The 19,163-nt window shown below is 36.5% G+C and overlaps 2 protein-coding genes across 6 annotated transcripts; both read right to left on the bottom strand.

The window, feature by feature from the left end:
* Nucleotides 1-6,953: 6,953 nt before the first annotated feature.
* Nucleotides 6,954-10,020, bottom strand: LOC121993847. Of its 2 annotated transcripts, XM_042548138.1 has the most exons (4): nt 9,910-9,978; nt 9,785-9,817; nt 8,150-8,731; nt 6,954-7,304 (listed from the first exon to the last, which is right to left on the bottom strand). In XM_042548138.1, exons 3-4 carry the CDS (start codon nt 8,613-8,615, stop codon nt 7,276-7,278), a joined length of 495 nt encoding a protein of 164 aa, XP_042404072.1. In that variant the 5' UTR covers nt 8,616-8,731; nt 9,785-9,817; nt 9,910-9,978; the 3' UTR covers nt 6,954-7,275. The 2 variants fall into 2 exon arrangements, with proteins under 2 accessions (XP_042404072.1, XP_042404071.1); XM_042548137.1 differs by lacking the exon at nt 9,785-9,817 and having other exon boundaries at nt 9,910-10,020.
* Nucleotides 10,021-10,691: 671 nt separating this feature from the next.
* LOC121996210 (pentatricopeptide repeat-containing protein At3g18110, chloroplastic-like) lies at nt 10,692-18,692 on the bottom strand. 4 transcript variants are annotated; one of them, XR_006115992.1, is made up of 7 exons: nt 15,084-18,690; nt 14,800-15,000; nt 13,549-13,639; nt 12,346-12,974; nt 12,190-12,264; nt 11,473-11,648; nt 10,692-10,894 (listed from the first exon to the last, which is right to left on the bottom strand). XR_006115992.1 is itself a non-coding variant. In XM_042550074.1 (4 exons), exons 1-4 carry the CDS (start codon nt 18,620-18,622, stop codon nt 12,441-12,443), a joined length of 4,365 nt encoding a protein of 1,454 aa, XP_042406008.1. In that variant the 5' UTR covers nt 18,623-18,692; the 3' UTR covers nt 12,172-12,440. The 4 variants fall into 4 exon arrangements, 1 of the variants encoding a protein (XP_042406008.1); XR_006115993.1 differs by having other exon boundaries at nt 12,190-12,273; XR_006115991.1 differs by having other exon boundaries at nt 12,190-12,974.
* Between the last annotated feature and the right edge of the window lie 471 nt (nt 18,693-19,163).

Raw genomic sequence — 19,163 nt, forward strand, 5'->3', positions numbered from 1 at the left:
GCATTTTCTTTCTACTCCTATTATTTTGCTGATAATGTGAAAATCAAACATCGCAAGTATCCTAGAAATTCTGATAATGCTCAACTGATAGATCCATCGATGTTTTCTATTTTAAGTTTTCTGGTAAGGCAATGGATATATCTATTTCTAGATGGTTAACTCAACAAGAATATCATACTGTAAGAGCATACATACTCCTAAACTATGATGAGGTCAAAGCCTATATAAAATAAGTTGACTTCTGTAATTAAACATTTATTCCGTTATGTTTGTTGGTTATCCCAATTATCTTAAAATTACCTTCCATGATAGGTTGTACAGACAATAACTACAACTACAAAATCCATTAATTGGTGAAAGTGAGATAGTTGAAAAGTTAGAGATAAAATTTGCATTATGGTTTCAAATCTATGTAAGTTAGGGAATAATTTAAATTTCATTCATCCATTCAAATTTAAGCTAAATTTATATCATAACTACTTTTATAGGTGAACGATCGTAAAATATCAAATGTGCAAGATTCCAAGATAATCAATTTTACATCTGGACCTCTTCGTAAGATAATAGTGTACCTTGGTTACTATGTTAATTACTTTAAATTTCACGTGATACAATGAGATTCACACATACTAACTTTCAATTCTAGTGTTTGTGTAAAAGAATCTATCAACAATAATAATTCTGAGTTTGATTATTACGATAGGCTTGAAGAAATCATTAAGGTTGAATATCTTGCCTTACCCATTAAAAGGTGTATGTGATTCAAATGTTCCTAGTATGATCTGACTCCAAGAACATGTACCAAAATATATTCAATCTATAATTTAGTTGAGGTAAATGAAAACAAAAGCTTCAACAAGTATGAACCTTTCATTTTCACGATACAAGCAGATTAGATTTTCTATCTTGAATATCCGACGAAGAGAAGAAGAGCTAGTGAATGGTTAGTAGTTTGTCGAATGAAGCCTTACTTTACCATAGAAATGCCGAACACCATCACGACCTAAAACCATAGTGCATTTCAAAATGATACAGTAGAGATACATTTAGTAGATTCTCATATTCAATCAACATCTGAATTACTTATAGATGTTAATGTATCTTATGAAGAGATAGATGATAGAGAGATATACGACAATGAGAAGATTGTTAAACTAATAGAGTCTAGCGAGAAGGACCTATAAAATATTAATGTTAACGATTCAGATTCTTAAATCTCACTAGTTATACTCTATAAGTCATTAATGTTAAGGTAAATTTTGTTTAAATCTAAATCTGACTAGTTTTATCATATAAGTCATTGTTGTTTTGATTTGATTATTATTATGAATATGTATGTGTTATAATGTAATTACGCAGATATAGACATGTCAGATCTGATAGCTGCACTTGGTGGCCATACTATGTTGTGGATTGTTGAGAGTTGGTAAGTATTGGTATTATTAATAATTTTTATTACATCTATTTTTTGCAACATATTTCTAATATTTCTATTTATTTGATGAAGTTATACACCAAATGGTCATCGAGTAGCGACGTACATCAGGTTAAAATTTAAAAATAATTTAGCCCTGCTAGTAGACTAATTTGTCATACATCACGTCTATATGGAGCCGTGTAAATCAGGAGATGAGGCAGTTTTTTTACGATGAATTTTTGATAAGTAATTTTAATTATTAGGATTTTTAATTTTTTATACTAATTTGTGAACTTATTGTTACAGAAAAGATATACATGGGAGTCATGACACAAGGCGACATTTTATGCCACCTGGAATGCAACTTGTGCCAAATTGTATAAAGATATATTATACAAACGAAGATAAAAGAGAATAAAGTCATCCTATATATCAAAGGATATTTGGGATACATGGCGAACCATCTGATCTAGACAGATGACAAGAAAATGTAATGATAGCTCGAGCCAACATAAATAGTGAGTTTGCTGGCCCTAGTACCGGATCCACAAAGTATATAGTTGGATCCCGATCAATCATCAAGCATGTTTTAGACTTGGTGAGTTTATAATTAATAAATTTATATAAGAGTTATGTAATTATCAATGAATTCTAATATTTTGATTTAATTGCATTCTTTAATATTCAAGAAAATGAATTACAACGATCTCCTACTTGTTGGAAGGTATTTACCAAGACACACAAGTTAAAGGATGGTACATTTATCGATCATCGATCATTGGTATTAGACGTAAGAATATAAACTTAAATATCTTTAACTCTTAACAATGATTACATTTTTTTTAATAAATATCATATAAGAATATTTTTTTAATATAAATAGAAGGAATGACTACTAGGGTTGCACATGTGTCTGAACCTAGTACAGAGGGAGGTGAGGCACATATTCTGTCCACCAACTAGATAAATGAGATTTATTATGATGTGATCGGTGGAAGGAAAAAAGACCTCCACCCTCTACGGTCTTGGGTCTCAAGCGAGAGTCATATATAATCAAGTGATGGTTCTTAGGATCAGGGGTAATCTTAACAAATCATCTAGCGAATTCGGATCGTCTACTAAAGTAGATGTCTTAAAGCAAGAAAACCAAGATTTAAAGAATCGACTCTTGACACTGGAGAGAGATTTTCAAAAGAAGCAACAATCCTGATTGGACTAGAAATGTGGGAATTTATGGCTAATGAGTCAAATGCTGCATCATTTTGATTCTCAGGAGACTCAGGACCCTCATGACCATACTAATTAGTAGATTCCTAGAGCTATGTTGACCTTTTATTTATTTATTTATTACTTATGAAACATGTGAAATATGTCTATTAATTTTTATATTAGATGCATCTCTAATTGTATTATAATTTTTAAGAATATTATAGATCTATTCTATACATCACCATAGTAGATATCCAAACTAGTATTCAAGTGTGTAAACTAATTTTTATATTATTAAATTTAATATGTTAGTTATAATTCTAATTATGTATACTAGTTTGTTCCTTGTTTTATTAATAACCTATTGTATTATATTTTCTAAAGGACTGAATACTACTCGCTAGTTTTAGATTGGATTGTCTTCACTAGGAGTATTGTATTTTATATTATTAGATTCAGATGTATTATACTTTATTTGAGATATCTGGATATTTATTTGTATTTTTCTGTTAGATTAATTTGATACTTGCTTAGATTGGGTTTGATACTTTCCATTTTTGTAAATGTACCGTTTTGTTGAATTTTAGTTTTGTGAATGTTATATAATGTGTTTGTTTGTGAGTGTCAATATTATGTTTGTGAATGTGTTATGTTGTTTGTGAAAATGTATTTGAAAATCATCATATGTGATGGTTTCGATTGTATATATATATACACGGATCATTTCCTATGGATTGTTACGGACTGCCCTCGTGTACCTACCATGTCATTTTAATTTTTTTTTAAATAAAACTTTTTCTCTTGCGTTTTTTCCCATCGTTCTCCTCTCCTCGCCAAAATCACTCGCTTGTGTGCCAATCATGTTTGCCTCACCACCAGCCACCCACCGGCCGCCCGCTAACCGTGCCTACCTTGCTAGGATTCTGACCGGATCGCAACCAGAATCCCATCCACAATTTGGTGTGGCAGCTGGATAGCGGCCAGATTTCGACCAAATTTTGGCTGCAATCCGGCCGCGAACCGGCCGGTGTTTGGCAGTAATTAAATTCTGGCCGCAATCGCGTCGGATCACGGCCGGAATCCAACACGATTGAGCCGGATTGCGGCTGGAATCCCTGTCGCGATCCCCCAAGGGTTCACCTTCCTCCCAAGCTATAGTTGGGGTGGGTCCAAGCAGCCGGAGGTTGCCTGAGATGGGCAGGCGACCGACGGCCGGGCAAGTGGCCGGTGGGCAAGGAGGCGCTGTGAGCATGATGGGCAGTTTCGATGAGAAAGAAGATGCTCATCGGTGAGAAAGAAGAAAAAAAAAAGAGAAAAAGTTATATTTTAAAAATAAAAAAATGGCATGGACCCACCATGAGGGCAGTTCGTAGCAATCCATAAGAAATTGTCCATAGCATAACAATGCAAAAACAGACAACTGCTAGAAAATTTGATGATAATTAGCTGTCGCTAATTTGGGATAAAATTTAATGTTCCATTACTATCTTTTCATATGAAATTTAAAAAATTATGATAATTTGCAATAGATATTTAATATTCCATCAGGTAGCGATGAACTTCTGAATTTCGTTGCTATCTAGAGATGGAATTTTAATATTCCGTTCTATGTTTATATATGAATTTTTAAAATTTTAAAATTTCGTCTATACTTAACGACAGAATATTAAATTTCATCGCTATTGTTTGTAGATGAAATTTAAAAATTTTACAATAATTAGCAATGACAATTTATTTATCCATCTCTAATTAGCGATGATTATTAATTATTCTATCACAAATCTTGGCTATGTTATAGCGACACCATTAACGAATTTAGCGATGGAATTAAATTAATCGTGGCTAATTAGAGATGGATTTTAATATTCATCTCTACAATTAGCGACATTATTAATAAATTGATGTCTCTAATGTAGTGATGGACTATTTAATTCCGTCACTAAAATTAAAGATGAATTATTTAATCTCGTCTCTAAATATAGAGATGGAATTAAATTTTGTCTCTATGTAGCGATGAATTATTTAATTTCGTCGCTAATTGACGTCAGCAACCAAATTCACAGTGATGCCAATAATAAGTGGCTAATTAGTCGCTTTGTTAAATTAGCGACTGATTAGTGAAGGGCAATTCCGTCGCTAAAGCCTATTTTTTCTATGTGCATGGCCCCATGATCTTTTAAATATTATCCCCTACTTCATTGATGTCGAATCGGGATAAACTCATTAGGCTCTGTGATAGCCAATGGTGCCTTCATGAAGTTTTAGACTACTTTCATGAACTATCCCTCACTCTCGGTTTTTATGGGTCAAAGAGTTGGGGTATCTTTCGATCCTTCTCTGCATCCCATGGGATATGAAGATGCACAGTTAGTATCAAAATCATGTATGCGCAATAAAGCTGAATCATGGATAAACATATCATGTAGTAAAAAAGATGAATAAGTATATAAATAACATCAACAAGTCAATTTGGCTACTCTCTCATCCTAGAAATAAAAGTACTACTCTATGGAGATAGAGCTACAACCAAAAGACAAAGAAAAAGACAATCTACAACTCGAATCAAGGAGAAAAGAGAAGAGAAAGCTTAGTCTTGATGTTGTCGGTGTCATTGGAAGAACTCTAAGCTCTAGGGTGGACGGAAACTAGGGCTTTTTATAGCTCTCTAAGCGCGTCCAATTTTGTTACAATCTTCCTAAAATAGTGGGGCACCACCCCTAAGTCACGCCCGTGTTGGGAGACAAGGTCGGACCGTGCTACTCCAAGTGGCAAAAGACGGGGCCAGATATGATCGTGCTGGGTGGCACGACCAAATTGTGTCCGGCTTTGAGTAGATGAACACAGATGTTCCTTGGGCCACGACCTGGGCATGTTGGGCTCTGACCAAAACCAATATGTGGTAGAATGAGGCACGACTGTGCCTGGGCACATGACCAACCTATGTCAGGTTCTGTAACCTCTATGGCTGCTCTGTTTCATGTCCAACTTTGGCTGGAGGAACACTCTCATGTCATAAGATATGGTCTGAGCGTGTTCCTTGCTACGAATTCACATTTCAAGGCTTTTTAGCTCTAATTAAGCTTTAATTTCATGTCCTGTCAATCAAAATGTGCAAAGAGTAGTTCTCCGAAAAAAAATAAAAATAATAATAAAAAAAGAGATGAAAGTATGTAAGATATGCGTACACAATGAAACAAAATGCATACAAAACAATACTAAAAATTATGCATAAAATATACAAATCATTGGTTCGGTGGATCAGAAATAAAGCTGGCATGTAAGTTCATATAAAGGTCAAGTAATCCCCTTTTTAAGGGACTTGCATGATATACTATAACTCTGCGATGTGATCTCTTAAATTTCTATTTGGGTAACCCATAGTAATATAGCTAAACTATATATGAATCTAGTTGTTATACTTGAACATCAAGGTTTCATTGTGTATCATCAATCCTCATGTTAAAGCACACCCCATTAATCATTATTTAGTTCTTAAAAACCAATCCTCTCGGTTATCCTAAAGTCTATAATTTATAAATATCACTACGAATTCGACTTGTGTGAATGTGATTTGGGTGAGGTGTAGCTCATATCATATGGAAATTAAGTTCATGACAATGTTAACAATAAATGAATGATTGATGAAACACATATCTATCTCATAAACTCAACTGATATCGCGATTGCTCTTTTTTTTGGAAATATTCTTGAAAGTTTGAAGTTATTGAAATAACCACCATCTAAATATCTTCTTAATTCCGAATCATTTTACAATAGGATGACTGAACCCAAACTCCTTGGCCGATACATAAAGGAGATTCATCACCTTCGCGTCCGCTAGCCACGTGTCATGGATCACAAAACACCTTGATTTGTCATCATCAAAGCCAATGCGCCGGAACATAGCCCCATGGGACTAAAGGAGGCTCCTTTCCTAGATCTGACACCTTGGATGCTAAAGATTCTGCCAAGCATACTAAATCTTGTGGCCATTGAGCTAAGGACCTCTTGAAGAGCTTATTCTAAGTGATGTCCATTTAAATAAAAATGAGCTCGATAGGAGGATGCTCGGTTGTTCCTTGTTGTTTTGCAAAGTGTCCAACATTTTTTGATGGTGATGGGAGCATATGATTGAACCTTGCCTCCAAAATTTTCACAATTTAAATTAGACTAATCATGTTTAGATACTGTTGAACTTGTAATTCGATGTGTAGAGTGAAATAAGACATTGCTAGAGGCGAGTTAGTTTGGTACAAGGTACAAAAAGTTTTAAGATTCATCTAAATGGGATTTGATGGCACGAGAAGAACATACAAATCATCAACCCAAAGGACTCAACTTGAATGAGTGTTCTAATTAAGAGAAGACAAACTACGAAGTTGCAAACAAATCCAAGAATAAACATGCTATACAGAAACATCAAATATATCTCAAAAGGATGTTAAGACCATAATAGATGCAACTCACAAGACACACTATCAGTCAAAGTAAGCGGGACGAAATGGCGAAATGAAGAACAAAAACAAAGGTAGACACCCTAAGGAGATCAGATTCCTAAGACAACAGCCATTAAGATATTTCCACAAGCATTCAGTGAAAATGCCCTAGAGCTCCAAAATTTCCACAAGCAATCGAAGTTCAGGTTGTGTTTACTCCTTTAGACCTGTTGGATTTCCTTCTGCAGAAGTAAAAAATAAAGAAAGAATCAGTACCCTAAGAATATAGACTAAGATGATAGTTTGTCTTTTGGTTATGTTTACTCTTCACTAGTGAAGAATCTTGTTCTTAAACAAAATTGTAACTACATGAGACATAATAACTCCACTACGGTTTCGATTCGTGTAATTAAATTGTCATGTTGTTTTGGAGTGTAGATTGTTTGGACAAAATCCATGCAAAAAACTTGTTTGTAGCGACATTCAAGCGACAAAATCATTTTATACGAAAAGGGTCTTCAAGTTGAAAGAATAGGCTGCATATATGAAGAGGGGTGGTAAAAGGGAAAACAGATGCCATGTAGAAGTTAATGCTTTGTTTTTCATGTAAAAGTTGGGAAATTATGAGTATATGATTTTATATAACTAAAGAAATGGCCACAGTAATTCTGATTTTCAATTTGGATCTTGATTAATATAATTTAAAGTAAACACACTTAGGCAACAGATTCAAGAAATTAAAAGGATTAGTTATGAAAGTCCATTATAAAAGGTTTGGTAGATAAGATTTGACCAGCAAACAATTAAAAATTCTTCATATTTATGTTTTGTCTTTTAACTTAACTTGGACAATTTTATATTTCTGTTTTAGTAATTTTGGTGTTTTCTCTGTGATTTTTGTCCGGCAAGAGAATTCTAATAAAAAAATTTAAAAATCAAAACCAAAAAAAGGAGAAAAGAACATGTATGTCTAGTGGATCTTCATTTTGTATGGCTAAGAATTCAAGATTTTTTTGCCCTCAGTAAAAAAGAATGTGTAAGACTAAGTTTAGATAGATCAATAGAAGAGTAGATAACACAAACTCACCATCATCAATGAGGCCTTTTTTATACCGTTCCATGCATTGGAGAATGTACTTGAAGGTCTCCACCTCGCAAGGGATCGTAAGAGCACCCTTGTGGTCAAATCCAAATTCCTCTTCAGCTTTCTCAAGCAGCAGCTTGAATACTGGAAGGCTCAGGTAACTCGTCGGTATGACAAACCTACGGTTTTCTTGTCCAATGTAGACAGGACAATAACCCTTAGGAACATCAGGTGGGGGTTCTGGGCTTTGGCAACCCTCCTCATCTGAGTCACATTGTATCATTGCATTCTTTGGGTGCTTGTCGATAACATGAGGGATACCAGATCTTTTGGGTTGATCCTCTTTCTCACTGACGGTAGTTGGTTGCTTCTCTTTGTTACTGATGGTTACTGATTGCCATTTCTGTAGCATCTCCTTCAGCCTGACTATTTGCCTGATCCCCATCAACTTCACACCTTCTTCACCCATGCTTGGATAAGTGAAAGAGTGCTGAGCAGACAGAGAATTGAATGGCGATGAATGAGAATCAGGCTCGCCGAGTGTCAGCAACGGCAACCATTCACACTTCGAAAGCAACCAAGTTGCTACAGGCAAAGAAAAAAGATAAATGAGGTAAGCTAACAATTCGAAAGTGTTGGCAATAAAAAAATGGTTTGAGAAGGAATTAAGTGCACATCAATGACAATGAAGAATTCAGCCAAATGGATGATCATGCAACTTCACAAACAAAAGGCACAACATGTATAACTAAGAACCAACTGGAAAAATATCTTTAGCATCTTCAAAGAGGAGCATTTACTATTTTATTTTGTTTTCCACTAACAGTTTGATTTAGATCGACAATAGATCATACATGCTCTACAGAGATTACAATGGATCATAAAGTTAACATTTTGAATTGCTTAGTTATCAGACTCTTCACATACCATATGTAGCCTATTGAATGGCTTCGTGGTGAGAACCCGAATTAGAAAGTTAATAAGCACCTTGTTAATTCATACTAAAAAGATCTAACATTATTTTATTATGTAGATGAACATCTTAGGGGACCGGCCAAATATCAAAAGTTAAATACCAATACAGAGATGCTTAAATTGAGCAAATAAAACTACAACCATTGTTGAGTACCGTTCAGACCTCCATCATTTTCTAGAATGGCACAAGCAGAAGATCTTGTTAAAGAATTATTTACAAGCCAACGCAGTCATCAAAGGAGTGGCATATATTTTAACTCTAAATATACAAGAAGCAGATATTTCTCTCTTCAAATCGATCAAAATTCTACTTTGTTTCCCATATTAGCTAAAGAATTCATACATTGCGAACAAATGAAGTGAGATCGTTTCCCAAGAATCACTTGCTAAATAGAACAGGTACATGCTTTCTTCCATCCAAACCATGTAAATTTTATAAACAACTCATTTATTTCCGAGGATTAAAACCCTAAATAAAACAAGTACATGCTTTCTGTGAGCCAAAGAATAAAAACATATATATACAAAACTAGTTCATTTCAGGAATCATATTCCAAACAGAACCAAGTACAAAGCACTATTTGATCCGAGACAACAAAATCATTTATTTCCTCCATGAAAGCAAAGACACAATCGAACAAAAATCAGCCGAAGAAAAAGAACCTGATCGACGGCACTTGCATCAGACATCGGTTTCTTCGAGAAAAAAAAAACCAAGACCAGAAAAACCTCGATCATCGAATGAAAAAAGAATATAAAATTGACCGAGCAAGGATGATCGATCTCACCTTTCTCGCCCACAAGAAGCCGAGAGGAGATGCTGCGATTGCGGAGAGTAAAGCAAGGGGTTCACGGAGATAATCAGGGAAGAGACGATCTTTAGATGACTCTTTTGTTCCTGTGATTATTCAAAATAACAAATTTCTCCACTACATCACTCGAACGTTGCGTCCCTCGTTTGTGCCGCATCCATTCCCGCCAGGGACAATTTGGGAATACAAAAAGAGTGAGGGGGGAGGGATTTGGGTTTATCCTGGCCGTTGAGATGATGAATCGGACGGTTCCAAAAGATTGGAACTTTTTTATTTTTTTAATTAACCAGTTCCATATGAAATGAGGATAGTGAATTAAAACAAGTTTTATGAAATAAAATGAATCATTACCCCTCTTGCTTTCCTTCCATTTCATTTCGTCCTAACCACACTCTAGCCATGTGATTAAAAAGAGAAAATATTATCTAGATGATTGATGAAAAACTTTTATGATATCGAGACGATGATTCCAAAATAAATTAATTCAACCGAGAAAATTGAGAATTCAAAGGTAAATTATATTGAAGAAAAATGTAATTATGTAAATGTTTATAATATTACAATAGTGTTAATCATTATAATACTATAACGACCATGTATATAAATATTAGTCTCAACGCAGTTGATACGTGTATAAATATTTACTTCAATAGATTTTAGGATCAATTTTCAATAGATATAAAATATTTCTAATTTACCTAATTGTATCTTCTCATGGGAATAATGATATTGGACCACTTAGAATGGACGATATTTTTTTTTTCTCGAATGTAGCTAAACATCATAGCATTAAAGTCATTAAAAAAAAGGACAATTAAAATTAATCGTAAAAAACATTCACTAAAATGAAAAATGAAAAATTAAATGATACATTGAGATCATTATTATTATTTTTTTTCATTCACAAACGTTCCATTGGAAGATCAATGCCACTCAAATGCTCAATGAATATAGGAAAAACCTGTAACAGAAAATAAATAATAAGATCTCACTTCAATTTCTGAGATTTAACTATTGAACAAAAAATAACAAATAAATAAATAAATAAGACTTAGTTGTTATTAGTGTCGTTATGAATTTAGTTTTTCATGTATCTGTTTGATAACACCAATCCCTTGTATTCAGCTCATTGATTTTGCCTGCTTCAAAAAACTCATAATGTTATATTTTTTTTCTTTACTGGTTGACATTCTAACTGAGAACATGCAAAATGAACTTAAGCATAAATATAAGCAATCATCTAAATGGTAATTGTCTGAAACTGAAGATGTAAAATGCAGTATCAACACACTTAAATTATAATGAATTCACAATTGCTTCGACAAATCATCATGCAATAGTGGCTAATATAGTAGATACATCGAAAACGTTAGATCGTTTCATAATGCAAAGAAACAAGGCATTTTCTTCTTTTTCTTTTCTACCTAAGCTGCTTGTGACCCAAGTGTTCAGAAACTTATTCAGCATACGATTTGACCAGTGAACTTGAGCGAATTGACTAGTTTTGTGATTAAAAAAAAAAACTTTCAATTAGATTACCTGCTGTTCTTTGGCACCTTGAAATGCTCCTTTTTGTTGCGATGAATCTTTTGTCCCACAAGGATATCAGTCGCAAATTAGTGTGGGTATCAGTCATTCCACTGAAGAATGAGGTTTCACTGTATTTCTTTATATAAGAAAAGTTTTGCTAGATTCAAGATCATGCCTCAGCATTGCTGCGTCAACAAACCAAAGATTACAAATATTTTTTAAAAAAAAAAATCCAGATGCAAAACAAATCATATTGATAATAGGGACGAATCTCAAATGGCAGAGTAAAATAAATGAGATCTCAATCTATTCATTGACAAAAGGGATTTTCTAGATTCAACTTCAAACATCAGTGATGCTGCATCAGGAAAGATTACACAGGAATAATTAAAAAAAAACAGATACAAAAGAAACCATATTGCTAGCAGCAATGAATCTTCAATGGCAGAGTATAATACATCATTAACTTGAACTATTCATACTATTTGACAGGCACAATGGTTCACAATATCTTTAGTGAATGCCACAGGTTATCTTCACCCACAATAATTAAAGACCATGTCCAATAACATATTGATGTAAATCAACAAACAATATGTTTTTTTGGGTGGCATCAACAAACCATATCTTGGTGAACAAGAATAATAGGATCTTCTTTTATGTGATTTTAAATCCATTTTCATAGTGTAGATTTACTAGTACAGCTTAAAGAAATTTTATACTTACCACACTGGAGGACCAGGGCATGACTAGCAAGGCACCAGCATCCTGGTTCAAGCTCATTCCTTCCTGAACTCTCATCTATAAAAGCTGAAAAGAGTCATTAGATGCACTGGTGAAATATTATCACTCAAGAAATTACCAACATATCCGATGCCTAACTGCTCAAATATCCTCGATGCATTTATATTGATAGGGAGATATGTAGTCATCCAATATTTCTGAAATGCTCACTGCATGTAGGCATTCAATATTCACTAATTTAATGCTGCTGGTGATTTATGTTGACGCCTGAGATATTTCATCTGAAACCTGTTTAATTTTCTTGACCTAGGAATTCCTTTTGCCTTCATTTTTTCCATCTTTTCCTTCCTACCTTGTAAATCAGTATTCATGATCTTCTCCCTGCTCTCCTCTGACAATAAGGCCAATCTGGCAAACTTCTTTGGTCTTATTTGGCCTAACCGTTCATGTATATGTTTAAAGGTTGGAAGGAGACCAACTCTCATGAAATATCCTTCCGTGAGCTTCATTGAATTTGTCTCTGGAAGAGAACTTCCATCTTTCAACTCAAGGTCCAAACAGAAACAAGAATCTTTCAGCCACATCCTAAGAGAGTGGGCTTTTGCCACCATGATGCCGGTTCGAGTCCTACTCGGCAAAAATGGTGAACCCATTTCCCAAAGATATGCTTTTACAGTTTTTTCCAATGAAACCAGGTTGTATTCTGCAGTTCCAGTGATCAAGAGAACTGACTTAGGTGACTCAGGTGAACCCTGTAATGAAGCATCCTGCAGGTAAAAGTCTAATAAGATGCCATGACCAACCGTTATGAGTTTAAAGGGGGAAAAAAAATGAAAGAACTATGGCAAAAGAATGAGAACAAATTTGCAAGAGCAGGAAGCAAAATGATCAATAACTCAAAGCTTCCCATCTCATCAAAAGCATGAAAAAGAGAATTTAGCCTAAAAAATAAATCATGCATGAAGTATTAATATCCACTCACAAATCTGCATCAAGAACATTCAAATTGAAGTTTATTCATACAAAAAAAAAAACTTTTCTTCATAAAATGCCTCCCTGAATGTAACTGAACACAATTTGTTTCTCTCTCGATGGCACTTTCTTAATTTAATAAACGAAACCACCCAAAGAAGCATTGATGGTCCATCTCAGCGGTAGATGGAAGTCAGCCAGAAGATGACTGTTATATCTTGTCTTTATAGTGTGTAGTTATCTTTCAGTTAAAAAACTTTAAAAAAATCAGCATGAGGGTGTGTCAATCCCTTTCAAATATAATATGATATTTAATTATATTGTACAGTATAGAAGTAGCCCATAGATGTGAAGCATCAGAATGCTCACCTGCATATGGTCAAGCCAGAGTGTAAGTCCAACAAGAGCAGCACCAGGTGACAACTTACGGAAATCAGCACCCCAATCTTTTTCTGCAACTCTATAACATTACCCAAAGTCAATATATTAGTAAATTTAGTGTGAAAAACCAATACCAGTAGGTAATAAAGTAGGATAAACTACTATGCAGTATTCTAATATCAACTCACCATTATAAATCGAAAGTATAGATTTAACATTTGGAATAGAATAACAATGATCAAGCCTTTATCCCACTAAGTGGGTCAACTATATAGATTCTCCTACTCCATTGGGCTCTATCCCTTACTAAATCATTATCTATATTTAAATGAATTTTATCTTATTTTATCGTTATTAATCAAGTCTTATTTGGTCTTCCTCTTCCTCTATTAATGTGTATATTTGTCATGGTCTCACATTGCCTAACTCAGCATTTATTAGACGCGTAAGTGTGTGCCCATACAATCATAAATGTGTCTCTCAGAGTTTTTCCCTCAATAGACGCAATTCTGACTTTCTCTCAAATGGTAAATAATTCTGTCATGTCGGATCCTAAACCCGGATAAAACAGAGTTGCGTTAGATTGTCAACCAGCATCAAACAAAAACAAATGTTATGTATGGACCCATCAAACATTTAAAATACAAGATTAGAAGAAAATGAATCAAATCTCTCCAGGTTTTCATTTATGACAATGATAAGGACTTCTAGTTTATAGTTTTCAGTCTATACAACTTTGAAGGAGTCTAGACTCTAGAGAATAAAATTCTAGCTAAAAACATGCACTTCAGAGTTTGATGTCTATTTCATCGTTGTTTCTTATTTAAGGCTAGGCATCACAATGAAATGGTACCAAAAACTCATTAGGCTTCAACCTGCTTGATTGAACATTCAACATCTCATATTTGACTTTACAAAGCTATCTTTCAACTCCTCCCTTAACATTTTCAGCAATTACTGAACACTTTTCTGCTAATTTTCCTATGTTTTTGATAAGTACAACCTTACAGTGTTGGACAATGAATAGCAAAAGCCTCTCATAGAATAAGGTTTGAAGAGAACAATATAGTTCAAAATCATAATGGCAAGCCCAATGTTAAAAGGAAGCTACAAAACCATCCTAGTTTTACCATATAGAAATACAAGAATATTAGGATACTGAGAAAATAGGAAAAAAAAATTAAGAAGCAAACTAGCTGGAATAAGTTTTTTGAAAAAGAAAAATTGGTTAGCAACTACCGGAAGATATCATGTCTATATATATTTTTCCTGATTGCTAGTTGGAATATCCATGAGGCAGTTGCACGGCGTTCAAATGCCCAAAGAAGGTCTTCCATTGCATTGACAAAGTTAAAGGAAGCATCTTCCCCAAGAGATTTTGATTCTTCTAGTAAATTCTCTAGGTCCATGATTGCTGACTGATCTTTCCCACTCAAAATCCTGCAGTCAGAAGATCAACAGTTTATTAAAATCCATTTAATCAACGGAAGCAACAAATATCAAAGCTAATCTGAATCACATGCCTTAAAGGGAGATCAAAACCATTATTGCCTAGGGCATTAAGAAGAAGAATAGCATCATTTGTTTGCTTGCACAAACTTGCAGCTCTAATAAAACATGTCCATATTTTATGGTCTGGTTCCACACCATCTTTCTTCATCTCAAGAAACTTAGCAATTCCCATGTTATAATCACCTACCTTAAAATATCCATCTATAACAGAACAGTAAGGTAACGTGCTGAGTTCTTGACCAGAATTCTTCAGGCTAGTTAGGACCTTTTCTGCTTCTTGCGGTTGCCCAGCAGATCCATAAGAAACCATAAGCAAGTGCATTGTGGCAATTGTTGGCTTAACACCATCCTCCTTCATTTGGAAAAGTAAGCTTTCAGCCTTAGAGTGGTTTCCAGAATTCCTATATATTTTCATCATTATGTGATAGAAAGCGCGATCCAATTTGTATCCCTTTGGTCGCATGCTCTCAAAAAGTTCATCTGCTTGTTCCCATAGCTGATCTTTACAACATGCAGCCAACAAACTTTTGTAGGCATCTAATTTTGGCACCAGTCCCTTTTTCTTCATCTCATTCAGCAGACTAAAACCTTCTTCAGGCCTCAGATCCTTACTATACATCATTATGAGGGTATTATAAGTATCTTCATTCATCTCAAATTCAGAATCTTTGATAAGTTTATATATCTCTAATGTTTTCCTAAAATCCTCAATACTTGTATACATCTTAAGTAGCAAGTTGAAGATGGTGAGATCAGGTTTAAATCCAGCTTCCTCCATCTCTGCTAGAATTGCCTCAACATCTTTGACCCTTTTTCCACGGGACAATAAAGTAAGCATACTAGTATATATGTTCATGGTAGGAAAATATCCAGATGCCTTCATTCCATTATATATCTTCTTAACCTCAAAGATGTTTCCAGCTCTTGTGAATGCATCAAGCATAATCATAATAGTACTTTTGGAGATTTTAAAATTTAAATCTTGCAAATCCTCGACAACAACAAAAAGTTCATTTAATCTATCATCGACAACCAATGATCGCATAAGTCCATTGATGGAATCTACATTTGGTGAAGGGCCATTCTTCATCATCATATCAAAGATTGCCCGTGCTTGTTCATAGAGCCCACTCTCAGCATAAGCATTAATAAGAGCATTCCAAACATTCCGATCAATTTTACATTGTAGTCTGAGTTCCCTAGCAAAGCTTTCTGCCTTTTGCCACAGTTTCAATTTCCCATATGTCTCAATCAATGTAACATAAACTGAAGTATCAGGAAGCAATATACCTGCCCTTGCCGCATGGTCAAACACATTGTGAGCCGTTTCTGGGAATCCTAATTTGCAGTATGTGGAAATCATACTCTTGTAGATATCTTGAGAAGGCTCAAGACCAATGACTTTCATATCCGAGAACAGCTGAGAAGCTTCCCAGAATAATTCAGCCTCTTCAAAGGACATTATCATACACTCATACAGGCTGACAGTGTGACTGCAATGTCCAAAACTGGATGTCCTTGTGTTATTGTACTCCATCATGGCGTCTTCCAATTGCAGATTTTTACAATGCATAATTATTGAAGATTCTGTTATCAAACAATGTGAGTTTGGTGAATTTTCCCGCAGAAGCTTAAGCAGGGCCATTGATTCAGCTTGCCTTTGTGAAGCTGCAAAAGCAGACAATATAGATAACAGGCATTGTCGGTCAGGTTCATAACCATACGAAATAGCTTTCTTTAACATCTCTGCTCCTTGGATAAAACATCCTCCCTTGACTAGAAGTGCAGCTATAACTTGTGGATTCATCATGCTCACCTCTTCCATGTCCTTTACAATTTCATTTATCTTCTCATTATCCACTTCCTTAGAAAAAACCTCTAACATAGACTGGTAGAGGCCCTGATCTGGCCTAAATCCATCTTGCATCATACCCCTATACAGCACCATTGCCTTCCGCAGCTCGTTTGATCTCAGCAATACATCCAACATTACTGAATAAGCTAAATGATCAGGTTTGATTCCCACTTTAACCATATGGTCAAACGCATGCACTGCCTCAGCCCGCATACCAGCCTTGGCATACGCACATATCAGAGCACTGAAGGTCCTTAATGTTGGCCTCACGCCTGCATTGAGCATCTCTTCCATCACTTGCCCTGCTTCTGTTATCCTATTTGCCTTTCCAAGCGAATCAATGAGCACAGTGTAGGTCACTGCATCAGGATTGCACCCAACATTTTTCATTTCATCGTAGAATCGAACTACTAAATCAAACCTACTCTGTTTCCCATACATGTGGATGATTGTGTTATAAGTTATCTCATCCTTCTTAAAGCCTGAACCCACCATCTCCTCACAAAGTTTCTCGACCTTCTCCTCGTCACCATCTTTGGCAAAAGCAAAAAGCAATGAATTGTATGTGACAGCATCAGGCAAGAAGCCCCTTGCACCTAATTCACGGAATAGCCTTTCTGCTTCCATTGTCATCCCACAGCGGCCAAACACAGAGATCATGGCATTGTACGTCCAAAGATCAGGCTGGCAACGAGACGTCTCCATGTCTTTGAAAATCTTCACGGCATCCCCTAAATTTGACACAAGGGAGCAGGCGCTGATAAGGGTGTTATAGGTGATGGCATCAGGCCTCAAACCTGATCTTCGGACCTCCTGGAGCAGCTCCAACGCGGATCCTGGAGACAAAGCTCGGGCCTTTGCCTTTGCATTGATCAAGGTGTTGAAGCTGACAAGGTCAGGCTCGAGACCCCTATCTCGCATCAAGCCCAACAGCTCCTGAACCTTGGTGAACTTCCCAGTCCGAGCATAAACCCCCATCATTGCATTATACACCTGGACAGAGATATCGGTAGCCTCGTCAGGGAAGCTAAGCTGGAAAACCTCAGCGGCGAGGGCATCCTGATGGGCACGTCCAAGGATAGAGATTATAATGGCAAGGAGACGGGGGCTGGGGGCGTGGCGGCGACGGAGAGTGAGCCACTCGAACACCTCCAAGGCGCGGTTCCAGCTGGAACGTCCGACGGTCCTGACGACGAAGGCGAGATCGGTGGGAGTCATCTGGACGCCACGGCGGTCAAGCACATCGGCGACGTGGGCAGAGGGGGCGAGAGCTAGGATCCGGTCGGCGAGGAACTGGACACGCTGGCGCCAGTCACGGGCGCGCTTGAGAGCGAGCTTAGTCATCTTCTTCGCGCGCGTGCGGCTCTGCTTGCTGTCGATCGTCTCGAAAGAATCCGTCTCGGTGTCCTCGGGAGGATCGGAATCGCGGTCGGGCTCCTCGGGTAGGGAGTGGGGGAGTGAGGAAGAGGCGGCAGAGAATTGAGGAACGTCGGAGAGTTCTTCGATCTTAAGGTGAGGCCACCGGACGGAGGGATCCGCACGGGGGTAGTGGAACTCGCGAGGGGGTGGGTGGGGCTCCGTGGGGAGTGGAGTGGCCTGGGAGGAAGCGGCGGCCGCAGAAGTGGTGGTGAGAGAGATACGGCGAGAGGGCAAGGGGAGACATAGTAGTGGGCCGGCGATCGCCGTCAGCGTCATAAGGAGGGGTGTGGAAAGGTTTTTATGTGGTGGAGTTTGTGGGCGGAGGGCGAGACGAAGAAGATAGTATGCAGAGCAAATCAGAAGTTTTCATTTTGCCCTATAATTTGAAAACATTTTCAAAATGCTCCCCGCAGACGTTTGAAATGTTGTTACGCACCTTAAACTTTATTTTTATTGTGAGAATACCTTCTCTGCACTTGATTGTTTCGACAACGGGCAAAGCCAAAGGCCCAAACTCATTCTGTTAGCCCCCTACTCAGTGAGTCCGGATCTTGTGGTCCATTTATTTTCGATCCTCTCTCCTGGTCCATTCCATAGTTGTAGTCAGATTCTACTCCGTGAGAACTAAAAAAAAAAAATGGACCAGAGGATTTACTATACTACTCAGTAGCCAGGTTAGTTTCAAGATTAGAATGTTGCTCTTTGATGCTGTCTATTAGGTAAGTGTGCAAATCATGTCAAGATAGGATTTGTGATAGCATAACGTGCGGTAGCTGTAAGCACAAATCAAGTGGAGTTAGATATGAATTGTATCGAA

This window comes from Zingiber officinale, chromosome 6A (genome assembly GCF_018446385.1).
Source record: "Zingiber officinale cultivar Zhangliang chromosome 6A, Zo_v1.1, whole genome shotgun sequence".
NCBI lineage: Eukaryota > Viridiplantae > Streptophyta > Magnoliopsida > Zingiberales > Zingiberaceae > Zingiber > Zingiber officinale.

Coding starts and splice junctions, on each gene's coding strand:
- LOC121993847 (XM_042548137.1), bottom strand. CDS start 8,615: ATGGGTGAAGAAGGTGTGAAGTTGATGGGGATCAGGCAAATAGTCAGG. Junction 7,305..8,149: donor AAAAGGCCTCATTGATGATG/GTGAGTTTGTGT, acceptor TTACTTCTGCAG/AAGGAAATCCAACAGGTCTA.
- LOC121996210 (XM_042550074.1), bottom strand. CDS start 18,622: ATGACGCTGACGGCGATCGCCGGCCCACTACTATGTCTCCCCTTGCCC. Junction 13,640..14,799: donor TATAGACATGATATCTTCCG/GTAGTTGCTAAC, acceptor GTAATGTTATAG/AGTTGCAGAAAAAGATTGGG. Junction 12,975..13,548: donor TCTGGCTTGACCATATGCAG/GTGAGCATTCTG, acceptor TTTTACCTGCAG/GATGCTTCATTACAGGGTTC.